The sequence below is a fragment of the Amphiura filiformis genome, chromosome 19, assembly GCF_039555335.1.
Source record: "Amphiura filiformis chromosome 19, Afil_fr2py, whole genome shotgun sequence".
Taxonomy (NCBI): domain Eukaryota; kingdom Metazoa; phylum Echinodermata; class Ophiuroidea; order Amphilepidida; family Amphiuridae; genus Amphiura; species Amphiura filiformis.
In genome coordinates, this window is record NC_092646.1 from 26,820,396 (window position 1) to 26,845,532 (window position 25,137).

Consider the following 25,137-nt stretch of genomic DNA (forward strand, 5'->3'; position numbering starts at 1 on the left):
ATCTGAAATGGCAGGGATGTGCCTCGGCCATGTTAAAAGTAGGGGGCATTCAGGTCAAATGTACAAGTTACAAAAATATGGGGTCATTCAGTACACAACCTGAATAAAAATGGGGTCATTCGGTATGAAACTTTGAAAAAAGGATGGTCATTGGGGTAACAAAAAGTAAAATGGGGGTCATTGAGTACAGGATTGCCAAAAGAGTATCATTAAGTACACATAAATAAGTGCCAAACTGCGAAAAAACAACTTGGCCACCTTGGAAATGTGAGGAGAACACAAATACCACCTAAATTTGGGAATTAAAAGGAGGGTCATTGGGTATAGCTGTAGCAGGAAATAGAAAAAGGGGGTCATTGAGTACATGAATTTTTTTAAAGGGGGTCATTGGGTAATAGGTAGGACCATAACACAAAAAAGGGGGTCATTGGGTACAAGCCGGTTTGAAAAAGGGGTCTATCCTGAGGCACATGATGCATATCTGTCATGGAAGTGCCCCCCCCCCCCCGGGAAGTCGACCTCTAATTCCCATAGAATTAATTAGTCCAGGGCCTGACGGTGATGAATTTGGTGATGTGCGCCCACAACCAATTAAAATTTATAGAAAGTCCGTGTGATTGTTTTTAATTGGCATACAGGCTGTGTCATGGTGTTGGGATGCGGTGCAATATTGAAGAAGCTTGAGAAAACACCTGGAAAACACGGAAAAGGTCATTATTTTGTTAAAACTAGAAATCTGTGGTCATGCAGGGCTATTACTAAATATGTAAATGAAAATGAAAACACGACAAGTTACTTGAATATCTATAAATCATAATGATAATGATTTCAAATCGAGTTCAAAATTCTGAATTTTAAGCTTACACTGTGTACTGTGTGGTACGTGGTGTGTATGTGTTTAATGTGCATTAAACACTTGAAAATGTTCTTGCAATCTTATTGGTTCTTACCCAAGTGCTATAACACGATGCTGAAAGCTGTCACTAATATTCTACAGTGGACCTCTTTCTGTGCCAGCAGCGTAAATAGTAACCCACCGTGCGCACTGTGTTGTGCATCGAAATTGCGAGAGCGCTGGCCGCCGTATTGTGATTCACACTTTTGTTATTATTCGTCCTGTTTTAGCCTGATCGATTTTTGGAGAGGCAAAACGTTAGGCAAAATGTTTAGATTTTTCACAATGCCCTCCAAATAACCGATGCGCAGTTATTATAACCTCTAATTCAGTCACTCAATCCTCGCCAATGTTCAAATGCATTAAAACCATGTCAACCAAAAACCTCCATGTTTAAAACAATTCTTTGTGAATAATGGTACCGTTGTTTTTTTTTATGACGTATCTGTTTCTTTAGAGCAAAATTTGCTAATCTTGATCAACCATGCTAGCAATTCGTCACAACGTGTCATTAATTGAGCAATTTTTTCGGGCGCTATACCCATCATAATACGTTGTTTATTTCCAATTTTCCATTGCTTTCCGGGATTGCTTTACAATACATGGTGTCATGCTTCACTGATTCTGAACCAATTTGAGATAGCTCTAAGCTTTATTCTGATATCCATCGTTGTTATCAGTCGCCTGGATTGAGGATAGACTTCTCGATCAAAGTGGGATAAATGGTAGGGGAAATAGGCAACACGTTGGAGTCGTACTGTGACGTAGCATCATAGGCGCACATTAACAGGGGGCATGTGCCCCCCCCCCAATCGATCTGAAATTGTAAAAATCCCATAGGAAAATGGCAGAAAAACTGCTTGTGTCCCCCCAATCAGATCCGGTGCCCCCCAATCATGGCCGGTGCCCCCCCCAATATGATGACCCATGCTACGCCACTGGAGTCGTATGAGTAGTTGGCCCCCCGTCGTTCAGACTGTGGCATATTAACGTTGGTATGAAGACATTGCGGTTGCGTCGGATAAATGGCTGATAGATGACCTATTGGTCTATTTGTGATGTACGACCGAATAATGTATTGCATACATGTACGGTATGCAGACTGTTATGTGACACGATCTGGCCAAAGGAGGGATTTTTGAAAATTTGTAATTGTTCATATCTCTATGTTCATGTGTTGTATGCTTCCTGTGTTATATATTCCTCACATAAATGACCACTTCAGGTGATTGATAATTATACTTTTCTTATTGAATACAGATTCATACCATGCGTCCTGGTAACAGAAATGGCAAGACCTGCACCAGACCCAGTCTTTGTATTGCGAGGTAGCATTGATGCTGTCAACTCTGTTAGATTTTATTCACCATCAAATGGAAGTCAGGAATATCTTCTCTCTGGGTGAGTAATTAGCCCGGATCGAGGGGCACTTCAATATGAAATGGATATAGGTGCAGGGCTGGCACTGTCACAGAAGGGGCATTCGGTGAGAGCAAAATGTAAAAAATATGGGGTCATTGGGTGAGAACATGACCTTTTTTTAAAAATGTAACCTTTGGGTGAGAGCCGAAGCAGCGCCACAAAAACCTTGAACATCGAATTTCTAGTTCTAAATGGCTTCAAATTTTCAAAATAAGTAAGGGGTGGTGCAATAATTATGTGTACTTCCGGGGTGAATTATAGGGGGGCAAAGATTTTTGGCAGGCCAAAAGGGGGGCAAGCATATTTTGGCAGGTCGAAAGGGGGGTCAAGCGATTTTTGGCAGGTCGAAAGGGGGGCAAGCAATTTTGGCACAGATATTTTGGGCACCGTTTCTATATTACGCCCTAAAAGGCGTGAGGAAAACGCTTCTGAACACGTTCAAATATGCAAAATTTCCTGCTCGCTTTCTTTCCGCATTATATGTTAAGACAATTTAAGGTTTTAAATTGGGTTCCCCAAAATCTTGCATGTGTAAGGGGGGGGGCAAAGATTTTTGGCACGTCAAAGGGGGGCAAAGGTTTTTGGCACGTCGAAGGGGGGCAAAGGTTTTTGGCACGGCCAAAGGGGGGGCAAGCGATTTTTGGCAGACCATTTTGAGAATTCACCCCCCGGGGGTACACATAATTATTGCACCACCCCTAATAAAATCAGTAATAAATGAAAGTTGCTGTTCAAATTTAACTTGTAAGGTGACAGATCAAATGGAAAATAGGGCATGTGTTCGCGAAAAAATATGGGGTCTTTGGGTGCTTTGAAAGCGACGCTGAGAAAGGTGGTCTTAACAGCCCTACATACACCCCACAGTCAAACTGGAAGTGACCTCCCCCCGGGTAATTAGCTCCTCACTAAGTTATCTGCAATGGGTTATTTTATTAATCTTTCACACTCATAGGGAGTGCGAATTTCAAATTGTGTTAGGCCAAGTAACAAAAATAATATGTATATCGTCCAGACTTTTTCAAAAATCGGTGAGGGAGGTCCTTATTATTTGTTATTGTGTTATTTTTTTACCATTCATTTCTGTGTAAAATTGCAATTGCCAAGTGTTTGTCAACACATCATAAAATCGGGGAGGCCCCCTGATATTTTTGTTATTTCCCCAAAGCCCTACCCCAAGACAGTGTTTGCAATGTGTTTATAAATGATAACCAAGAACTTTACATGCCTTTTCATCACAACAGTTTTAGAAATAAAGTAAGGGAGCAAATAGGAAAAATAACAAAAATATTTGAAAATCTCAAAAAATCAGTGAGGGCGGGGACAATATACATAATATTTATTTTACTTGTGGCCTTACCTGAATGGGCGTTTCCATTTGAAATCTATACCCTCTTTGTGGGAGGTTAAGGTCATATCTTCTTTAGGGATGTATGGATTTTTTAAATGGATTATCCCAGTGCGGTTAGAGCAGTTAGTAAATTTTCATGGTCAATAAAACAAGTAAAAGTCTGTAGATTGATTGAGTTATCATCAACACACTGTGCTGGTTAGGGTTAGGGTATGGTTGTGATTGTGTTGATGGTAACTCAATTTTGCTAGGTCTGTACAACACAGCGGTGTACTATGGGTGTTACTCATGGAGTGATGATGAGCAAGGTGTTTTTAGAAGTGGACTTTGGAGAGAACTGCAGCTGTGGGGGGGGGGTCACATTACTGTAGGTTTTTTAATATATATTGCTCCATTACCCAGAGATGAAAGTTCACAGAACAAGACTGTGGAATAGTCTAAGTGGAAGTAACCAATGAAGGCAATGGAATAAGTCTGTCATAGGTGACCCAATATGAATACATGTAAATGAGGTACAATGTGGCAAATATATGGTCAGTCTGGGAACTGGCAACTAAGTACATTTAAGGGGGTACTACACCCCTGCCCAATTTTGCGCCTATTTTTGCATTTTACTCAAAAATTATAGAGCATTGATGACAAGTAAGATATGTATAGTATAGGGCAAGGACTACAACTACTGCACTGGAAATTTTATTTCAGCACAGACAACAGTTGTGAAGTTACAGTCAAAAATGAGGGAAAACCAATATTTGATCAATAAATCAATAACTACTTGTCTTGAGTTGCTGAATTTTCAGTGCAGTAGTTGTAGTCCTTGTCCCTATAATATACATATCTTACTTGTCACTAATGCGCTATAATTTGTGAGAAAAATGCAAAAATAGACATATAATTGGCCAGGGGTGTAGTACCCCCTTAAACATTTTGGGTGGAAAAAGGGAGGTTGGAGTTATGGTTGAAATTCCAAATGGAAACCATATATATATGTTGCGTGGCCTTAAAAAAAACATCAACCTGCACTTACTACATGCCTGCTTTCAAGAATAAAATAAAATTTTGAATACCAAAGTGGTAAATATTCTAACCTTTTTGCCATTGTGCAGATGTGTCAGCGGTGAAGTAAGGATTTGGAACTTATCCAGTAGAAGGTCAGAGGTCACCTTGAATGGTCACCATGGTAAGGGAATCTTGGAGTTGCAACTGCTCAAGAAAGATAAGATTCTCAGGTATGTATTCAGTTAGAGTGGGGGTGACACAGAGTGGAAGTGATATATGGTGCACACAATAACATAAGGTCATAGGTCACCTTGAATGGTCACCATGGTAGAGGAAGCTGGGAGTTACAATTGCTCAAGAAAGACAAGATTCTTAGGTATGTAAATTCAGTTAGGGTAGGGGTGACAGAGTGGGAGTGATCTATGGTGTACACTGTACACCCACAATAACATAAGGTCAGAGGTCACCTTTAATGGTCACCATGGTAAGGGAATCTTGGAGTTCCAACTGTTGAAGAATTACAAGATTCTTAGGTAAATATATTCAATAAGGGTGGGGTGTCACAGAGTGAGAGTGTTGACCATACCGGATGCTGACAATTGACCATACCGTTCTTGAAATATAAGAATTTTACGAAACTTTTTTCAAGCCTTTCCTTGGATTCAAATATCAATCGAGGATCTCTATAGTATAATCAGAGTGCTAAGGCCATTTTGATTTAATAATTCGTCTCAAAGCCCTCGCGCGCAGTAGTAAAATCGTCTTGTTTTTTTCACGTTATTCCTGCTGGATTGAGTAAATTTCAGTTTTTTCCACTGGGTTATTTTTTCCCGATCCACCATTCAAATATCTCACATCTGACGATGTCAACATAGCCCAAAGCGTAAATCTTAATAAAAATTTCTTCCTCTGAGAGATAAAAAGGTGGTCTATTCTTCTTGCCACAGATACACAAAATTAAAGTGAAAAGAAATATTAATTGAAACCGCATTCTGTATTAGGCTTTTAACTTGGGAAGGGCTTTGAGACAAACTATTAAGATTAAAGTTTAAGATGGCCTAATTAGAGTTGGGCGACTAAGTCGCCAATAGTCGTTAGTCGCGACTATTACTGATAGTCGCGACTACGACTATTGAAAACCAAAAGTCGACTAATGCAAGTGTATTTTTGTGTTAAAAAATTACTTTAAAAGTGCCAGTTATTCGCACCAAAACCAACCAAATACTAACATATAAACTGCGAAAAATGTGAAAAAATGTTAGTCATTGTCTTACCAATAGTAACACTAACCAACAAGTAATCATAATGTCCATAAATCATCATTAAATTGGTGTTATTGACTTGTTGTCTAACTACTTTCCCACAAGATAAAAGCCGTTAAAAAACTCAAATTACTTAGAACTGTCGAACATCTCATTATGATTATAATTTATGCAGCGATAACAGGTGTAGCAGCGTCATAGCGTGCATGTACAGACCCAGGTTGGGTGTTTGTACCAACTACTGAAGGTATGAGATTATTTCAACTTTGGAAAGAAACAGCGAGAACTTCCGAGAAGTGTTTTCCAAAAGGGAAAATTTAGGAAAATATTATTAGATTAGAAGTACTTTTCACGTAATCTCAAAAAGCTCTGCTTATTGCGGTAACAGAATATTTAGAAAGCAACAGGAAAATAAACAAATTAGCTGACAAACAGTCGTAATGTTGCAATGCCACCCCTGTAGCGACAAATGCAGTAGTCTAGATGAGGTCAGGTGACGTAGGTCGGAGGTGAAAGTTAATCGTACATGCACGATGCAACACGTTCATGAGCATACCATGGAAAATATGCACTGCCATACCGGCATGTTTACATATTTTCATGCACAGCAAAACATGGAAACGAACGAAGATCGCTATTGGAATATTGAAGGTTTGAGAAATTATATGAAGTTTCTTGTGCTGTTGCTGGAAAGTGGCAAGTGAATTTAACTGAACAGAAAAGTTAGGCCTATATTACAGCATTTTACAGTCAAATATTTGCATCGCAAGCGTGCGATACAGTGTAGCAATTTGTATCGCAACAGTGCTGGTTTGTGTAGCAAACTGTGATGCGATGCCGGCAATCACGGGTCCTGTAATCATGCATTATAAATACTAAATTGCCACCAATCTTTCACCCGATTTTTCAGTCCAATTTTAACCACAGATAGTCGCGACTATAGTCGTAGTCGCGACTATTTGCTGCCGACTAGTCGACTAGGAAAAAAGTGATAGTCGCCCAACTCTAGGCCTAATCACTGCGCATCGTCAGCGCATGATGCGTCTGTTGTCATTGATAGATATTGACTCCCTGGAAATGAGGAGGTTTCGTAAAAGTCTTTCAAACACGGAGCGGTCAATTTTCAAAATTAAAAAAATATAGCTGATATGTTCCTTAACATCATCGGTTATTTAGTTACGTTTGGTTTATGCGTTAAAGTACTAAAAAAAATCAGTTCCCAACGAAACAGTTCTTTCAGGGACACCCTGTATAAGTTAAAGTGGTACACCTCTTCAGTCCGAAACACCATCAGTCCGAACCACCGTCAGTCCGAATATTTAGGGTTAGGGTTCCTAAACCTAATCCTAACCCTAAACTTAACCCTAACCCTAACCCTAAAAATTTGGACTGATAGTGGTTTGGACTGATGGTGTTTCAGACTGACGGGGAGACCCCAGTTAAAGCCATATTATAACATTTGCTGAGGAGGACGCCTCACTGAATTTTTAAAATTCTTTTTTTACGATTAAATTGTACTTATTAAACCAATATACCCTGCAAACATGAAGACTCTAGGTGCTGTAGTTTTCTCAAAATCCGCGATTTTGAATAAAACAACGAAACCGGCGCTTTATTATTACGATGGAATTATTAGTCAAACGCATACACGATGTTCATAACACACAGTACGTACATGGCGTGCGGGACGGTGATATACACAACACAACAAAGGGTCGTGCCATAACATGACCGAAGGAGTGGTACGTATTGGCGACATGTGCGCTGGTAGTAAATTCCAATTTACTTTGCTTTGCCGTAGTTGTTCGGCTCAAAAATAAATGGGGATATATCTGACAGTAAAAGCTAACATTTTATAGCAAAGAAATGCTAATATATTTTGTTTGAAAATGTTATATATGGCTTTAAGGTGGTTTGACACAGAGTGGTATTGATAACACCATAGCATCCAAGTGACAGATAAAGGAAACAAGTTCATTGTGTCTTAACACATCCTCTGTCTTTTTTCTTTGCACAGCCATGGACGTGATAATCAAATTCTTGTATGGGATGTTACAGAAGGACGGAAGGACATTGTATCAAGTATAGACACAGCAAGCTTCTCATTGTGCAAATGTGCTGTGCTTTCTCATGGTAAGCTTATTAATCTAAAATTATCAGAGACATTTGGCACTATTTATAGGCACCACATCAAATTTGGTCCTATAGAAAGTGTGCCCAGTTCAAGGATTCTTAACATCACTCCCTGGAGATGTAATAAATTGTATCAAGCATAAAAATTAACAGTTGCATTGCTTTTCATCTAGATAAAAAAATTAATGCACTGTACAAATGTTCTGGGTACGATAGAACTATCGGTGCCTCTTCGGGCACCGATAGCTGGTCTATAGGACCAAAAAAGATGTTAGTCTTACCACTTCAGCACCATACAGACCATTCATCAGCAGGCAAAGTCCAGCATCATCTGTTATTGAGGGCAAATCATTTCATGAAGTGCACATGAAAATGCTACCCCCATTCTGCGCCTATTACCACATATCTTTTCAAAGCAGAGTCTTGACATCTGTTGTGTAAACATATAGACACCATAGAGCTGTAATTAAACCATTCAATATAGTTCCATGATAGACACAAACGGTGCATGTGCATGTGATTTGTTTGTCATGTGTGATAGAACGGCCAGCCCTCATGAATATGTGAGAAGTCTCAGCATACAAAGCACAGGGACTTTGCTTGTGGATGAATGGTCTGTATATTTTTTGTCTATGTTAGCGCATACACTGCATTAGCATGGAAGTGATGTTCTGATAAGCTGATTATTAAAACATATCATGAAAAGCTGTGAAACATCGACTCCTCATCGGGCAACCTTGATCCTTGGGTGACCCTGTTCTCTTTAGGTGATAACAGGGCATGCATGTAGACCTATGCCAAACTTTCCTGGTAGCAATTTGAAGGGCATTTAAATACCAAATTATTGTGTATGACTTTTGGGAAAATGCTAAATACATTCAGTATTAATTACACTACTTATCGGATTCCCAAAGTACTGTTTTCATAAGTTGAGCGACATATATTGGCTTCAGAGACACATAGGTTGTATATGTATGGTTGTCCCCCCCCTGTTACAAAAAGTAAACAAACCTTGCTCTATTCCCTTTGCTTTTTATGTGAATAGAACAACAACATGTAAATGTAATAAGAGATACTTGGAAGTCCATAATTCATACCATTCTTCACAAAATGTTATGACTCCAAGGGAGACGGACACCCACCAGAAAGTGTACCCTTTGCGTCTTCTCTTGATGCTCCCACCCAATTGAAGTGACAAATCAAAGGCCTATTGTGACCCCTCACCCCTGTCAGATGATTGGCATGTCACATGTGTGTCTCAATACAACAGCAGGTTGTGTAATATAGTTCAGTGAAACGGTTAAATTCAGACCATTTTGTCAGATTTGTGCATCATATAGGGTTTTTTGGCCCCCACATATATGTGGGGCTTATGTTATCATCCAGATGGTTGTTTGTTCCCTTGCCTGTTTCTTTGTTTGTTTCTTTGTTTGTTTGTCTGGGCGGAAGCAAATTCATTAATCCACTCTCCAGCTTAATCAGAATCACCGATCAACTTCATTATTATGTTTTCAGGGTTATTAGGAGTTAAGAAAACCTAATAATGATAATATTGATGGCTTATTTCATGATACCGTAACATATCGGATTTGTCATACAAATATCGAACTCGCCGTTGGCTCGTCCGATATTTTTATGACTCATCCGATATGTTATGGTATCATGCTCAGCCATCCAATATTATATCAAACTTGGTACGGAGATAGGGTATGGTGGCCTCATGTGCTGTAAATTTTTGTGTTGCATTATTTGCATATTTATGAATATTAATGAAGTCATTAGCATTTTTTGCCTACATTGTCGTTAATCCACTCTGCTTAAACGCAACCACTGATTAACTTCAAATATGCTACGGTGATAGTCTATGGTGGCCTCTTTAATGCAATCACCGATCAGCTTCAAACTTGGTACAGTGATAGGATATGGTGGCCTGATGTGCTGAATTGTTTTGTGTCATTTTATTTGCATATTTATGAATATTAATGAGCTCATTTGCATATTTTGCCTTCATTTTCATTAATCCACTCTCCAGCTTAAAAGCAATCACCGATCAACTTCAAACTTGGTATTGTGATAGTATATGGTGGCCTCATCATGTGGTGTATAGTTTTGTGGGGGCCACCTTAATTACGAATCGCGTAATTCTAGTTTTGTATAGGCATGGTTGCCAGTCCCTGCAGTACCAACATGTGCTCTTGGGCAAGGAAGGTATACTTTACCTCCCTTGCTACCTCCCCCACCCAGGTGTAATAGGCAGCTGTTGCCTGTTGGGGATTATTACAATATAAATGCTGACAGAAGTTACACTGCATTTATGCCCCCCCCCCATGCCATGTTGATCTAAAATAATTCTGATATATATTGGTTCATAGAAACTTTAATTTCACTTTACTTCATAGTAACATTGTGTAAAGTGGCATCACGTCAGGTATTATTGGTTTCAATTGAAAATTTAACTGTGGGATATTGCATTTTTTTCTACAGATGACAGAAAATGTCTGATTGCTGTTGCTGGGCTAGAGAAGTCTGAGGTCAGAGTTCATGACCTTGAAAGTAAGAAGGTTATCCATCGCTTGATTCCACCGACAGAACATAAAAGCTTTGGTGAGCAAAATTTATGTAGAATGCAACCTTTTCTTAAGAAGCCCCATTCAGAGACCCAGCAAAGACCAAGCAAAAAAAAAAAAAGCAAAATTCTGTATGTTGCTTAAATATGTTTGATATATAGGGATAATACGGTGTAACCGCTGATCAGAAATATCAATGAAATTATGAAGGAGACTCAATGACATGGATATGTCTTTGAGATTGTGCCAATTTTGTTACCTGAATTGTTGACTCCATTATACCCCTGTGTGGACTTTGGAAAATATTTTAACATGTTTAATATTTAAAAAGAATGTATTCATTTATTCAAGCTTTATTTTTTCATTTTTGTGTGTTTATTTTACTCTGTAGGAATGCCAATGTGCTTGAAATTCATTGATTCCAAGCAACTTGTCTCTGGTTATGAAGATGGAAGTATTGTGGTTTGGAATTTAGAAACCAACAAGATTGGGACAGAAAAGAAGTTGCACTCAGAACCAGGTATTACATTTAAATGTTGGTTCACTTCTCAAAGTGAACTTCTGTGGCTAAAGTATTATGAGGGTTTCGTACAGTCCAACCTCTTTTATAATCAAAGACATAATTAAAAAGACTAGTTTTCACCTGACACCACTGTCAATCAAACACCCTGGGACACTTGATTGGTTAGTAGCACATAAAAGGAAGATTGATTCATCTGGTGCCGATCGGAGAAGAAATCGCAAAAAATGGAAAATTATCGTACTTTTACAAGGCAAAAAGCAACTTTTTAAGGGATTGTTAACATGGTGCCTTCAGGAAAGAAAGTTTCCTATTACTAAGACCTAATGTTTAAGATGGTTTGTACATTTGAAGATGCAAAATTAACCATCAGGCACACTGTTTTACTATCACGTTCAGAAACCCAATCATCATAAAACAGTGCCCGAGTTTGATTGACAGATGCAAACTAGTTTTTTTATTTCTGTCTTTGATTAAGGGTATGTGAGCACTAATTGATAGCTGCGCATTGCAACAGCAATTGTCCCTACTCTGGCTGCAGTCTTCAATAAACCAGAGTAACACCCAGGTTGAGACCAAGCTGGGAAATGCTGATGGGCTAATTGTTGTTGGGATGTAAACGCAACATTGGATCAACTTGAAATGCCATAAAGTCTGGTCATTTTAAGTGAATCCAAATATATGTATATGTATTTTCAATATGTGACTGGACACTACGAATCAGCCGTAAAAGTCGGGCCCCGGTCAATTTTGTTTTATTTCGTGTTTAGAAAATATATATTATAGGCTTTAAAATAGTATATCATTTGACTTCAAACGATATCCAGAAGCTGGGTTATGGTTTGTTGAACTCTGCTCCTTCAACAAAATGGTAACCCTTTTTTCGGTTCTATGTGTGTCTCTTTTCCACATTAAATAAAGTCATAATTGGCGGTCATTTCAAATCATCCCCAAGTCAACGAGGTTCAGAAATGTCCTCTTATTGTTATTGTTGGTTATACATACCTAGACAAAATACAATGCAATTGTAACCCACCACTTGAACAGGATTTAGCCAAATGTATTGTATTGTATTTGGGAAATCCCGCCTATTTTCAGGCGCACCACTGAGTAAGCAGTGTACTTTTTAACACCATTTATCACCATTTCACAACATTACTATTAACACAACTAATCTACTACAGTCACTGTAATCACAACTACTACTGCCCTGGGACCTAGGGAGGGTGCAGGTAACAAGCCGGGGATGATCCCCCTACTCTTTTCGATAAGGCCTGCAACTTTTTACGTGCTCAGGTTTGACTCGTCTGACACACGGAACCGCCATTTTACGTGACCATTCGAACCAACGAGACGCTGGGCACCCACCGTGTACACCTGCACATTCTACACGGTGGATGGGAACGAGGAGAAATATCACAATTATATTCTACTAGACTGAAAGAGCTTATGATTATGATATTTCCGACCTATTGGAACTATTTAGAGTGAGCAACAAGGATCGGGCAGGATGGGGTTTCGAACCACAGACCCCTCGCTCAACTCTCCCTAATGGTCCAGCGCCTTAGACCACTAGGCCACCTCGCCCAAAGCAAACACAGACTAGAGCTATTTAATGATTGGATTATTATCCTCTTCAGCAATAGGATTATTGTGTAATGGGAGAGAACATGGACCTTTTCGAGCATCATTATTTCTGAATTGTATGTCAAAAATATATAAAACTATACATTTTTGGAAAGGAAATGAGTCAAGGAATCCCATGGTGACGTCAGATTTGTTCAAAAATCTCAAGTTTTTGAAAAAATCACAAAAATTCACTTTTTTACCCCATTTTTTTTGTGACAACTTAGAAAAAAATCCGTTCGGAGTAAAAAAATTCAGTTAGCTTTTCATAAAGAAGAGACATGAACTTAGGGAAGGTTTTTTTATTTTTTTGAAATTCGTCTCTTTTTTCAAAATATTGAAAAAACATGTGAAAAAAGCAATTTTGTCACTCTATTAAGCTAAAAATTGCACAGAATGGTGTATAATTTTGTTTAAAACAAATATTTTGAAAAAATGAGAAAACCATCCCTAGGCTTTGATGTACTCTTAACGATAGTGCAAAAAGTTTACCTTTTGCTTGTATATTTTTTGAGTTATCTTGTCACAAAAATCGTGCAATATTGTCAAAAGTGAACTCTGAGAAATCGACGTTTTAGTAAAAAAATGACAAAACGTCCTTATATTTTAAAACGGTAAGACTTTCACGCTTGTAAAAGCTGTATCTGGTGCATGGTCTAAATATGCATCTTTTTGCACCAATAAATCTATAATGTCTGCTTTCAGTGCGCCAAAATTCAAAATAATTAAAAAATCTAAGTGGCATTTTGACTGCAAATTTTTGTTTTGTTTACACCACATTTGCTGGCGTGAACAACAAACTGAATGCGCCTAGACTGCGTTGGACATACGCGCAGAGTTGCGCCGCATCACGCTAAGCGAATCACGCACGTAATCAAAATATTTCGCATTCGCGCATTTCTGACTCATTATTTTCCGCCAATTTACTAAGCTGTCTTGAGCCATGTGACTTTTTAGAGTTGAAAAGAGTGAAACAAATCAAGCAAAAATAAACGCTATCAAATGAGCAACATGTAGCGCCTAATTGAGACAACTATGAATACGACCTGCACGCACATTTTGCACTGTATCTCAGAATACAATTTGCTGAGTTTACGGCTCATTCGTAGTGTCCACTCACATATGCTCTAATCCTGTGTTAGTATGAAGGGAAAGTTCACAGAGAGCTCAGTCTGATGAGAAATTGAAGGTATGGGTTGAGGAAATAAAGATATGGGAAGAATGAAATCTAGGGGAAGAGAAATCAATTTGTTGCTGATATTTGCAGATCTTGACAACCAAAACAGGGCCTTTTAGTTCAAGTCACTTTTCTCAGCACAGGAAACACCAATTTGCCTTGTCTTTGGGGTCAGTCCATATCAAAACAGATTGAGTGTACACCCACCCTCTTGGATTTTGCTCTCCTTTGGCTCAGGGGTACCTTTCATGGATCCCTAGGTGAGGTCACAAGAAAAAAAATTAAATTCCATTTCGTTTGCGAATGGCGGGCAATCAAAGTTTGGCGACCTCGACCAAAATTGGGAATTTAAGGGGTCCAAATGACAAAGTGCTCTCTTTGAGGGGCACTTTCTTCTTAATTGAATCAGTTGTGATCCTCTTTTTTAATGTGGTCACTCACTGGCTGTGTCTGAAATACCTAATGCCAAAAAGATAGATTTGAATTTCGTTGGGATTTCAGAGGGGTCAAAATCAGCACTTCAGTACTGTTCAATCAAATTATCTTGATTTTGAAGGACCCATGATAATGTCACAGTGCACTTATAGGTCCTAATTATGTTCAGAATGGATTAACCATGTGCCAATGTCTATGAGCAATTCAAAAAAAGAGAAATTTCTAGACCCCTTACAGAATTTTAGGCCCCCCCTAAAGTGGTTCAGCCACAAATGGCGCTTAAAATCGGCAAATTTTGACACCTAATAACTTTAGGTGTACACCAGATATGAATTTCTAGTCTTTTGCATCTGAAAGAATGTAGTTTAATGTTACTAGGAACATAAGATTTGTTTTGTATTTTTTGTGTTTTAGTATTAAGTTGACGCTTTCAAAAATAGTCATTTTTGCCTAACATACCATGCATACAGGATACGGTACAAAATGCCAATTTTAGTATGGTATTTTTTATATTTTTGATCACTTTATAGCCATTTGTATTATTTATCCTGATATTTCAAGTTGCTCTTGAGTCAAGTAATAAGAAAAAACTACTTTCTAATCCTCTGTATGGATTTTTAAGGGGGTCAAAAATACACTTCCTGGGAACGATGCACATGCAAAGTACAGGTTATGGGGGTCAAATTTTTCAGAATGCTCCCAATTATGTCAAGTAATATATCAAATTACTCGTATGGTCATGAGGATTCCAAAAATGTATAGTTTGTTATGTGTCAGACCTTTCAGGAGGGCGCTATGACGAAAAATGTTCATAGGTCAACGACCTTTTTGAATTCTGACCATAGTTAACAACGTCTGATTTTGGTAATGTTGGTGTCTAATTATATATGTTTTCGTGTCTGTAAAATACAACTAAGCAAATTAAAAAACTATACAAGGAACCGATGACCCTCTTTTGCAATATGTCTGCCAAAAGCGTCCATATTGTAATAAGGAGGTCATTGGATCCTTGTACAGTTTTTTAAGTTGCGTAGTTGTATATCTCATGCAAGAAAACATAATTAGACACCAAAATCGGATGTTGTTAACTATGTAATAACAGGATAAATAAGACAATGATCAAAAATAGAAAATAGGGTATGTTGAAATTGACATTTTGTACCCATAACCTGTACATCATTAGTCAAAAATTGGGATTTTGGGACCATCAACTTAGTATCAAAACACAAAAAATACAAAACAAATCTTATGTTCCTAGTAACATTAGACTACATTCTTTCAGATGCAAAAGACTAGAAATTCATATCTGGTGTACACCTAAAGTTATTAGGTGTCAAAATTTGCCGATTTTAAGCGCCATTTGTGGCTGAACCACATTAGGGGGGCCTAAAATTCTGTAGGAGGTCTAGAAATTTCTCTTTTTTTGAATTGCTCATAGACATTGGCACATGGTTAATCCATTCTGAACATAATTAGGACCTATAAGTGCACTGTGACATTATCATGGGTCCTTCAAAATAAAGATAATTTGATTGAACAGTACGAAGTGCTGATTTTGACCCCTCTGAAATCCCAACGAAATTCAGAAATCTATCTTTTTTGGCATTAGGTATTTCAGACACAGCCAGTGAGTGACCACATTCAAAAAGAGGATCACAACTGATTCAATTAAGAAGAAAGTGCCCCTCAAAGAGAGCACTCCTCATCCGACAAATTCCCAATTTTGGTCGAGGTCGCCAAACTTTGATTGCCCGCCATTTGCAAACGAAATGGAATTTGAATTTTTTTCTTGTGACCTCACCTAGGGATCCAAGAAAGGTACCCCTGAGCCAAAGGAGAGCAAAATCCAAGAGAGTGGGTGTACACTCAATCTGTTTTGATATGGACTGACCCTTTGGTAATTATTTAAAGTTGATTTCCCTGATAATAAATCATACTTTTGGAATTGCTTCATCAAGAGGTATTTATTTTATGGCATGTTTTGTGATTTCCCCCATTGAGTGCAACGGTAAGTGTCCCTTTCATGTCCGAGGGGGCGAAATGGGACAGCCAAATTTCGGTTCGGCAAAAGCAACCAATGGGAAGTGACGTATGTCGACCGACAGAATTACATAAATATGTAATGATGCTTATTACAAACACTCCCAACACTGAGCCGTATTTTTATAAACATGTAATGATGCATTACAAACATTCACAGTGCTGAGCCGTATTTATGAATTGTTTGTTATAATTGTTTGTTATCATTGTTTGTTATTATGGCAGTCATGTGCTTGGACTATTCCATAACCAGTAAAAAGGGTGTCTCTGGGTCTGCTGAGGATAAACTTGTCAGTTGGGTGATTAAAAAGGTAAAACATATTGATCAAAATTTATGTAAATGTAAGAGGCCAGATATATCATACATACTAATTGGTATTGTGATTCCTATTGTCTTAGGAATCACTATACTAATTGCCAATTAATTATCTTATCAAAACATATTTAGTAATTCATAAGCTTGCTAGGTGGCACCAACACCTGGGTGAACCAAATCATGGTAACTAGTAAGTGTCAACCACTTACATTATCATCACAATGATCACTTAAGTATCTTTAAGTGCAGTCCAAACGCACCATCGTGATCTCTCATGTTATGATCTCTCAAGGAATCAGTAGTACCAAAAACACCTTTAGAAATAGGCTCAGTTAAGGGGATAATTATGTTTACAAATAAATACTCCAAGAGATCTGGTTGAGTTAATGAGATGATAATTACAAATCTTTACAAAGTGAGTTTGGACCCACCCAGGGGTTGGGGCCTGCCCAAGCAAGCCTACGTACTTCTCTAGTCACTTCTTATTTTGAACTCGTGAAGAGAAGACCGATTCAGCCGATACATCTACTAACCACCTAACAGAAGAAGAGAAGCAATTATTAAAGTCTTATGAAATAACAACATATCTTGTGTGATTCAACTTGCGTTATTATCTGTACGAGGATAGGACCCATGCAAGTCGTCGAGACCAGGATGTCCAACACGACATAAACTCAACAAAAGTTTGGAAAGATTTTTTCAAGCATCTATATCTCAGATTATCTAACGAACAAGCAGGATCAGGCAGTGGTGCCAATGTCGCACCTTAGGTGCTAAATTGGGTTACTTGGTAATCACTTGCTGCTACTCAGAAACCATGATTCTACTTGCCTAAAATTGGAGCTACTTTTGCAAGTGTCAGGCTGTGGCAGTAATTTTATGTATTATATCATTTCAATTTAGGCAAATTATATTAAACGATATGAGTTTCTGAATCTGAACCTCCAAATTGCAATAACAGTATACAAATATTGACTGCTATGAGGGGCACAGTTAAAATTATAGGCCCGAGGTGATGTCAAAACCATGACTATGCCCGAAGCGAATATTAAGCAGTCAATATTTGTTTTATATACCAAATCTTAAGATTCTTGTCATCTGTTTGGTTAAAAGCATCGATTTTGGTAAGAGAAATTACTAGTTTCAGGCGAACGGCAAAGATCATTACAATCTGCGATATCCGCGTAATTATAGCGCGCGAAAACATTAACGTGTGCGTAATATCATTTTACGCTGGGAACAACGCACACGCAGAACTATGCCCGGGGAATAGTTACTTTTGCGGGCATAGTCAAAACTATGTCCGCTCTTTTAACCAATCAGATGACGGGAATCTTTAGATGCGGTATATAATGGGTTTTGTTACACCAGTTTATCGGTAAGTAACTTTCCAGTAAGCACCAGAAATTTTGTAAGTGCTTTTCTGCTCGGTTGGGTGATTTACCCCCGGGGGGGGGGGGGCACTCAACTTAAATTTTGGTAGAGGTGTGCGGAGCGCCAAATTTTGGGACTAAGAACTGATTTTCGGGCAAAATAGGGGCTTGAAGAACTGAAATTAGGGCCAAATTATAAGCTGTTGAGCTAAAATGTGGTCAGTGTCAAAGAACAATAAAATTCTTCCATAATTGTGATCAGAAGGTGGGTGGGGACATATTGCAGCAAATTGTTTTCAACTTATGGATGGAATCATGTATGGACAAATAAAGGATATAGAAAGATATAACTTTTAGTTAAATTTGAATGATCTATCAATAAGGCGTTCGACTATGGTGTGAGAGGTTGTGGGTTTGAACCCTGGCAGTGGTTTAGTATGCTCTCATGTACAAATTGAGTTGATTTTCCCTATGGACAAGGAACTTACTGCTAATTGTGTACATGTACTGTTTCATTTGGTTTAGTGTGCTTTTGTTATATGTGAATATTAGTGCCATTTTTATCATGTAAAACTGTATTTTTTATCTTGCTGTATATTTATTTATTGATGATGCCTGTGTGAGGTGCACCGACGATCACCCTTGGGGATTTTGTCGGTGGGCCTCTAACTGGTGTTACTCTTGCAGTTGTTTGCTTGCAGCTGGTCTGCTATTTTATGCTTTGTGTTGTTTGTATAATTCTGAAGTTAAAATCATATATTGTAAATTAAGTTTGGTAGTTTTTAAATCTGTAAAGCGCATTGAGGAATCTGAGATTAACAATGTGCTATATAAATACTGTTTTATTATTATTGTCTTGTTGTATTAAACCCGTACAAATCTGTTCCTAATGCACATATCAAATGCAACCCCGGCCCCTGGAGACCCGGGGATGGTCCGGGACTTGACATCATGTGACCCGGGATTTGATTCAAAAAGTGTCCCGGGGAGCCGGGTGTTGGCGGGACTGGTATAAGAATTGGCGTCGTCTAAAACCCGGGAAATTGGGCGGAACTTCCCCAGGGAGGGCCGGGATTATGTCGTAACTTACCCGCGGTTTTCCAACCAGTAAAATGGGCCGTGAACATGGTCGTGGTTTGATAGTAAGGATGCCCGCATTTATGGGCTGGGAAATCCTTTCACTTGACCGTACTTGAGCCGTGGATATATACTAATAATCCACTGAGTCGCCAAATTAATGTTACTGTTCATAATCCATTCCAAAAACAAAATCTTGGCTGTAGTAGGCCATGTATCTGTTAGTTAGCATGGTTAACCAGACCACACTGGCTTTTGGATATGCACGTGCAAACGAGAGCCTGCTGTACGCTTATTTATGCCAAATGTATTGGTTTTTTAAAAAAGTTTTTAACCACCTGCCGAGAGTAAAGTTTTAAATTATTAGGCCTACACTCAAAAACAAAAGTGACCGTGATAATAAAAGAATCTATAACATCTGCTATCGACTGCTACATGGCTACATACATGATATAAAAATTGAATTCAATATCTTGTGTTAATATACAATTTTTAAAACTATATTACATTTTCATGTTGGAGTGTTTAACAATAATTACTAGAGACATTGCGATTTCCAAACGTAGACATCAGATGTACTTTGATCTATTCTAAACCAAAAGGGGTAGGCCTATATCAAATTTTTAGATTCCATGCCTATAGGTAAACTGTGCACATTGTTCTAGCCCGTGCGTTGATACTCAAACAGTTGAGCAAGTATATAGGCCTAAACCTAATATAGGAAGGAGAGGAAATAATTATGCTGCACTGCGCTATTGTAACCTAATTTCGTTTATCGTTTTAGATGTTCCATAACATGGTGAGTAACTGACGTATTTGCAATGGGGCACACATGTAGACCTATATTTTGAAGCCTTTGAATCCACCCAGCATGTTCAGAGGTCAGCAGTCGAAATTTGAGCCCGCATGACAAGATTGCCGCAATAATATTAAAACCATATTAAGATCCAAGCCTATGATGCTCAGGGCCGGAACTTGGGCCGGGAATACCCGGGTTTGCATCGGTTTGCATCAGATATTACGCCCTGGGGGGCGGGAATGGCTGAAAGTTTTGTCCGGGTGGGTCCGGGACTGGCCAGGTGTTTACCTGGGACTTGAACTTTTAAACTCAAAATCCATGGCCCACGACCTGGCCATCCCCGGGTCCCCAGGGGCCGGGGTTGCATTTGATAAGTGCATAACTGTGAAGGTCAATTGTGGAATTTCTAGGGTGTGCACTCCTAAGCTGCAAAGTCCTTGAGTTGACTGGGTCAGCGACAACCTTTAAAGTGTGTTGAGGCAGGGGTCAATTTAGCCACTGGCCCGCAGGCCCTGGCCAGTAGTTTTCACGTCGGGCCTGAAGATTTTCTGTCTGGATGGCCCAGTGGGCCAGTTGGGATTTGGCATAATTATGAATTTATGACACGTTACAATATTAGAAACACAATGAAATAGATCTAGGCCAGTAGATTTGGCCTTGGGCCAGCCGAAAACCTTCCCAGCTGTCCTTCGGGCCAGCTGGTTACTGCTCCTTATGTCTAGCCCTGCTTAGGCTTATGGATCAATGTCTTGGCATTATGCCTGTGTAGTGTACTATAAATCATTGCATGTTTTTTAATCACTCTTAGAAACAACATTATGACAAGTGTTCTGAGCAGTAGATTTTCTTATCCTCCATAATAGGATGATCTTGAGACCTGTTGTGAAGTACGCCTTACCAATCCTGGCTTATCAGATGTGTGTATAAGACAAGATGACAAGATAGTAACAACTGCTGGATGGGACAACAGGTATTTATTTTAAAATGATGTCAGTAGTTAAAATAATTCTGTAAAGAGCATTGCCAGAGAGAAGGCACATTATAGGAACTTTGATGTTGCAGAAGAAATGTCTGGCATAAAAGTGAAAATTCAACAAAAAATTAACAAACCAGACTAAAATCATGTTTTACAAAGCTGCATTGTGTACCTGCATTCAAACTTTTCTTGCGCTACTGGCCGTTTCACTTTTGATCATATTGAAGTAGATTGAACTGCAGATTATTATTCAACATTGCAAATTGTAGGCTATTCACTTGCATTTGTGCAAGTCTAGTAATTCTGAACAACTCAAACTATGGTCTCACACATTCTCTGCCCCTGCAGGTAGCGCTAGGTTTTAAAACAAGGGGTCAAAAATTTGAAATTGTGTGATAGCATGGAACCAAAACAATAGAAATAAAGGGTTCAAATGACCCTTTAGCAACCTCTAAATGGTAATTTTGTGCGCCAAAAGCTAAAAGAATGTGCCTATGACCCCATGGCGCAGGTTAGCGCTACCCCTGTGCCCCTGGATATCTGTAGGTATACTACTGTAACAGTTTGTGAGTTGCGATAAATAAGTAAGATTAAAATTGAGACGTTTGTAAAAAAGTATGGGAACTGCATTTTCCAGTTATGTATTATTTTGTGCTGCAAGTAAAGTTTAATGATAACTTTATGAGCAACAACCACATGATCAAACCATTGAGCTCAAGACCTATGCAGTGACGTAGTAACAAAGGGTCTTGAGGTAATAAACTGAAGACCTAAGCAGTGACGAAGTAGCAAGGAGCTTGAAATAATGGGATGGCTAAAATATCTGACCAGCTCCAACAAAACCCAGAACAAGTTGCCAGACTTGTTTTTGAGTTATAGGCCTTTAAAGATGACATTTCCATAAAAAAATTCAAATTTTGGAATTCCTAATTTCATGGTATTTGACTGTGGATCTAAGTGGACTTTCAAATCCTTGAAAATACTTTTTAAAAAGAGGTTTATTTAATCAGTAATTAACAGTTGAACTATGATAATCCCTATTCAATCATGTGTAAGGCAGGAAACTAATTGGCTCATTACTCAGAATAGCAATTTGGTAAAAATATCAAGGAATCATTTACAAAATTATCCATATCTTGAAAAGTATTGGTGCTATTTATATAATTTTGGTATCATGTAAAAGCTTATTGTCTAGTGCTTACAATTTTATTCAAATCATGAAATGTCAAAAATGTGACTTATTCCTGGTTTTGTTAGAACAGGTCACCTATGTGATGTGCTTCATCCTTTTGGTATGTTTTAGAAAGGCCCACTATGAATTTGGAGGAAGCACAAAGGAAACAATAAAAATAATATAGCTTTAATTTGTTGGAATTAAACATACCAAATCTTTCAGATTAATAACTTCCATGTTCATGTTTTCGATTAAAAATGTGCATATCATGACCTGATTTAATAACACAACTTTCAAATTTGATTTACTTTCAGAATTCGTCTGTTTGGCTTCAAGAAGATGAAACCTCTGGCTATCCTGTCTTATCACACAGATAGTGTACACTGCTTAGACTCTTCCCAACCTGTACAACATATGCAATATCAACACCTATTAGCTGCTGGGTCCAAAGATAAACACATTAGTTTATGGTCTGTGTATGAGACTAATAGGTGACATATCTGATATTCAAGATATGAGGGATTTATCTCAAACTCTACATCGGATGCAATGCAAATGCTAGGTATAGCTAATGGATCGAGAGATAAACACAATAGTTTATGATCTGTGTATGAGACTAATAGGTGACACCTCTGATATGTATGAGGGATTCAACTCAAACTTTGCAGCAGTTGCCATGCAAATGCTAACTATAGCTAATGGATCCAGCGATAAACATATAGGTTTATGCATGGTCTGTGCATGAGACTAACTAGGTGACACATCTGATATTCATAGGCGGGATTCATCTCCAACTCTACAACTGATGTGATGTCTGCAGAGCTTATTAGCGAATAGACCCTGAGAAAACACATAGACTGATACCATATAATAAAAGTCTGAGATAAAAGAACTATGATTGAAGACAGAGATAAAGACATTAAAATGCATCTGACGTCACTGTCAATAAAATTCCCTCGATCCTTGATTGGTTAATTAACGCATAAAAAGAAGGTTGATTTATCTGGTGCGGATCAGAGAAAAGGAATAGCAGAAAGTGGCCAAAAATTGCGTGCTTTTACAAGGCCAAAAGCAACTTTTCTAGGCATTGTTGACATGGTGCCTTTGGGAAAGAAAGTTTCCAACTATAAAAACCAATTTTTGAGATGGTTTGTATGTTGTTTGAAGGTGCAAAATTAAGAATAAGGCAACTGGTTTTACCGCCACGTTCAGCAACTCATCACGACACACTTGTAAACAAACTGTGCTTGAGTTTGACTGACAGATGATATCAGACTCATTTTAGTCTCTTTATCTCTGTCTTCAATTATAGTTTGTATCTGGCATCACTTGTCAATCAAACTCAGAACGCAGCAGAAAAACAGAGTGCCCTATTGTTAGTTTTTCACCTTAAACATACAAACTGTCTCAATAGATAGTCAAACATACAAACCCTCTCAAAAGTTAGGTTTTGGTAACAATGCCTAGAAAAGTAGCTTTTTGCCTTCTAAAAGTATCATCATCGTATGCCTTTTTCTGCAATTCATTTTCTCTGATGTAGGCACCAGATGAATCAGCTTCTCTTTTATGTGCTACCAACCAATCACAGGCCACAGGGAATTTGATTGACAAGATCGTCAGGCGCAAACTATATTTTATTTCTGACGTTTGTTATATAAGCAAGTCAACATTTTGGTTCATGGCTGGGAAATGTTGGGTGTAACCTTTGTATCAGAGCTTACCAACAGAGTCTGGGGAACTGACAGTTTGACTGTTCAGTGCCAGAACTGGGTAAGTACAATAGCTGCCATGTGTAGTTGCCATGTGTAGATGAGTACAACATACTGTGTAAATTTCCAAATGTTCACAGGGCAGCTATTGCACTTACCCACTTCTGGCACTGACCGTTCAAGTTGTGTCCAAGTGAACCTTTTAACCTGTATCTAAAAATTTGAAAAAAGTATCTTAGAACAAACAATGTGCAATCTTGTCATAAAGACATGCAAAGACACAGGTGCAAGCCATAGCATGAAAGAAAAGGCAGACACATGTATTTTATTGTATACTTCACACAGGCCCGTAACCAGATTTATTTTTGGGGGGCTGATTTTGAAAAAGTGGACTTTTTGTTCAAAATTGTAACCTTTTTGGACTGGGGGAAGATTTTGAAAAAGTGTACTTTTTTTCCAAAGTATATAAAAGTATACATATTGAGAATGTCAAAGACTTCATCCGTGAGGTCAAATTTGGGACAAAATGCTCATTTTTGGAGAAAATCCCAAAAAATATTTTTTATTTTTTTAAAATTTTGACCAACTTCACCAAAAAAGATTTGAAATTTGGGCAAAAATCAGGCTTTTTTTATGATTTTGTTTGAAAATTAAGAATTTTTTTACCATTTTTGGTGCAAAGTTGGTCAAAATTTTAAAAAATGGTTCCTAGATATTTTGATCTAGTTTTTAAAAATTAATAAAAAAATTTTGGCCCAAGAATTTTTTGTTACGTTGACCGAAAAAATTTCTAATTTACCATTCTAAAAATGTATACTTTTATATTCTTTAGACCATCAATTTAGCAGTTATGAGGCCCAAAAATTTCCATAATTCCAGGGTTAAGACCACCCTTAACGGATGGAGTTACAAGTGAATAAATCTGGTGTATATGGAAAAGTGTTTCTTGTATATTCATTAGAGCCAATTGTTGTATTGCTTGTGCATTACAAATAATAGGCATGTTGCCATGTTGGATTTTGCTATTGTAGTGACTTGTGTGTGTGTTAACTTAATCCCGCTGGGCGTATACACATACACAGAAAGGTGATTGTCAGTACGCTGGCGACATAACCGCCCCAATGCACTGATTTGAATCTGCTGTGATGAAATCCAACCTGGTATTGCTCTCGATTTAAGGGGAGACAAACTATACTATGATGCCACTTTAAAGAGCATGGAGTGACAGATTCTGGGATAGAGTGAGGAGTTGAGAACAACAATTTTGTCTTGCGGAATGATTTATATAC

At 38.2% G+C, this 25,137-nt stretch overlaps 1 protein-coding gene across 2 annotated transcripts; it reads left to right on the forward strand.

Annotated features, from left to right (window-relative positions):
- The first annotated feature begins 626 nt into the window (after positions 1-626).
- Positions 627-24,868, forward strand: LOC140141120 (guanine nucleotide-binding protein subunit beta-like protein 1). 2 transcript variants are annotated; one of them, XM_072162905.1, is made up of 9 exons: positions 627-710; positions 2,156-2,296; positions 4,772-4,894; positions 7,944-8,059; positions 10,544-10,663; positions 11,018-11,146; positions 16,650-16,735; positions 20,853-20,959; positions 22,454-24,866. In XM_072162905.1, exons 2-9 carry the CDS (start codon positions 2,184-2,186, stop codon positions 22,632-22,634), a joined length of 975 nt encoding a protein of 324 aa, XP_072019006.1. In that variant the 5' UTR covers positions 627-710; positions 2,156-2,183; the 3' UTR covers positions 22,635-24,866. The 2 variants fall into 2 exon arrangements, with proteins under 2 accessions (XP_072019006.1, XP_072019007.1); XM_072162906.1 differs by lacking the exon at positions 627-710 and adding an exon at positions 916-1,028 and having other exon boundaries at positions 22,454-24,868.
- Positions 24,869-25,137: the final 269 nt, after the last annotated feature.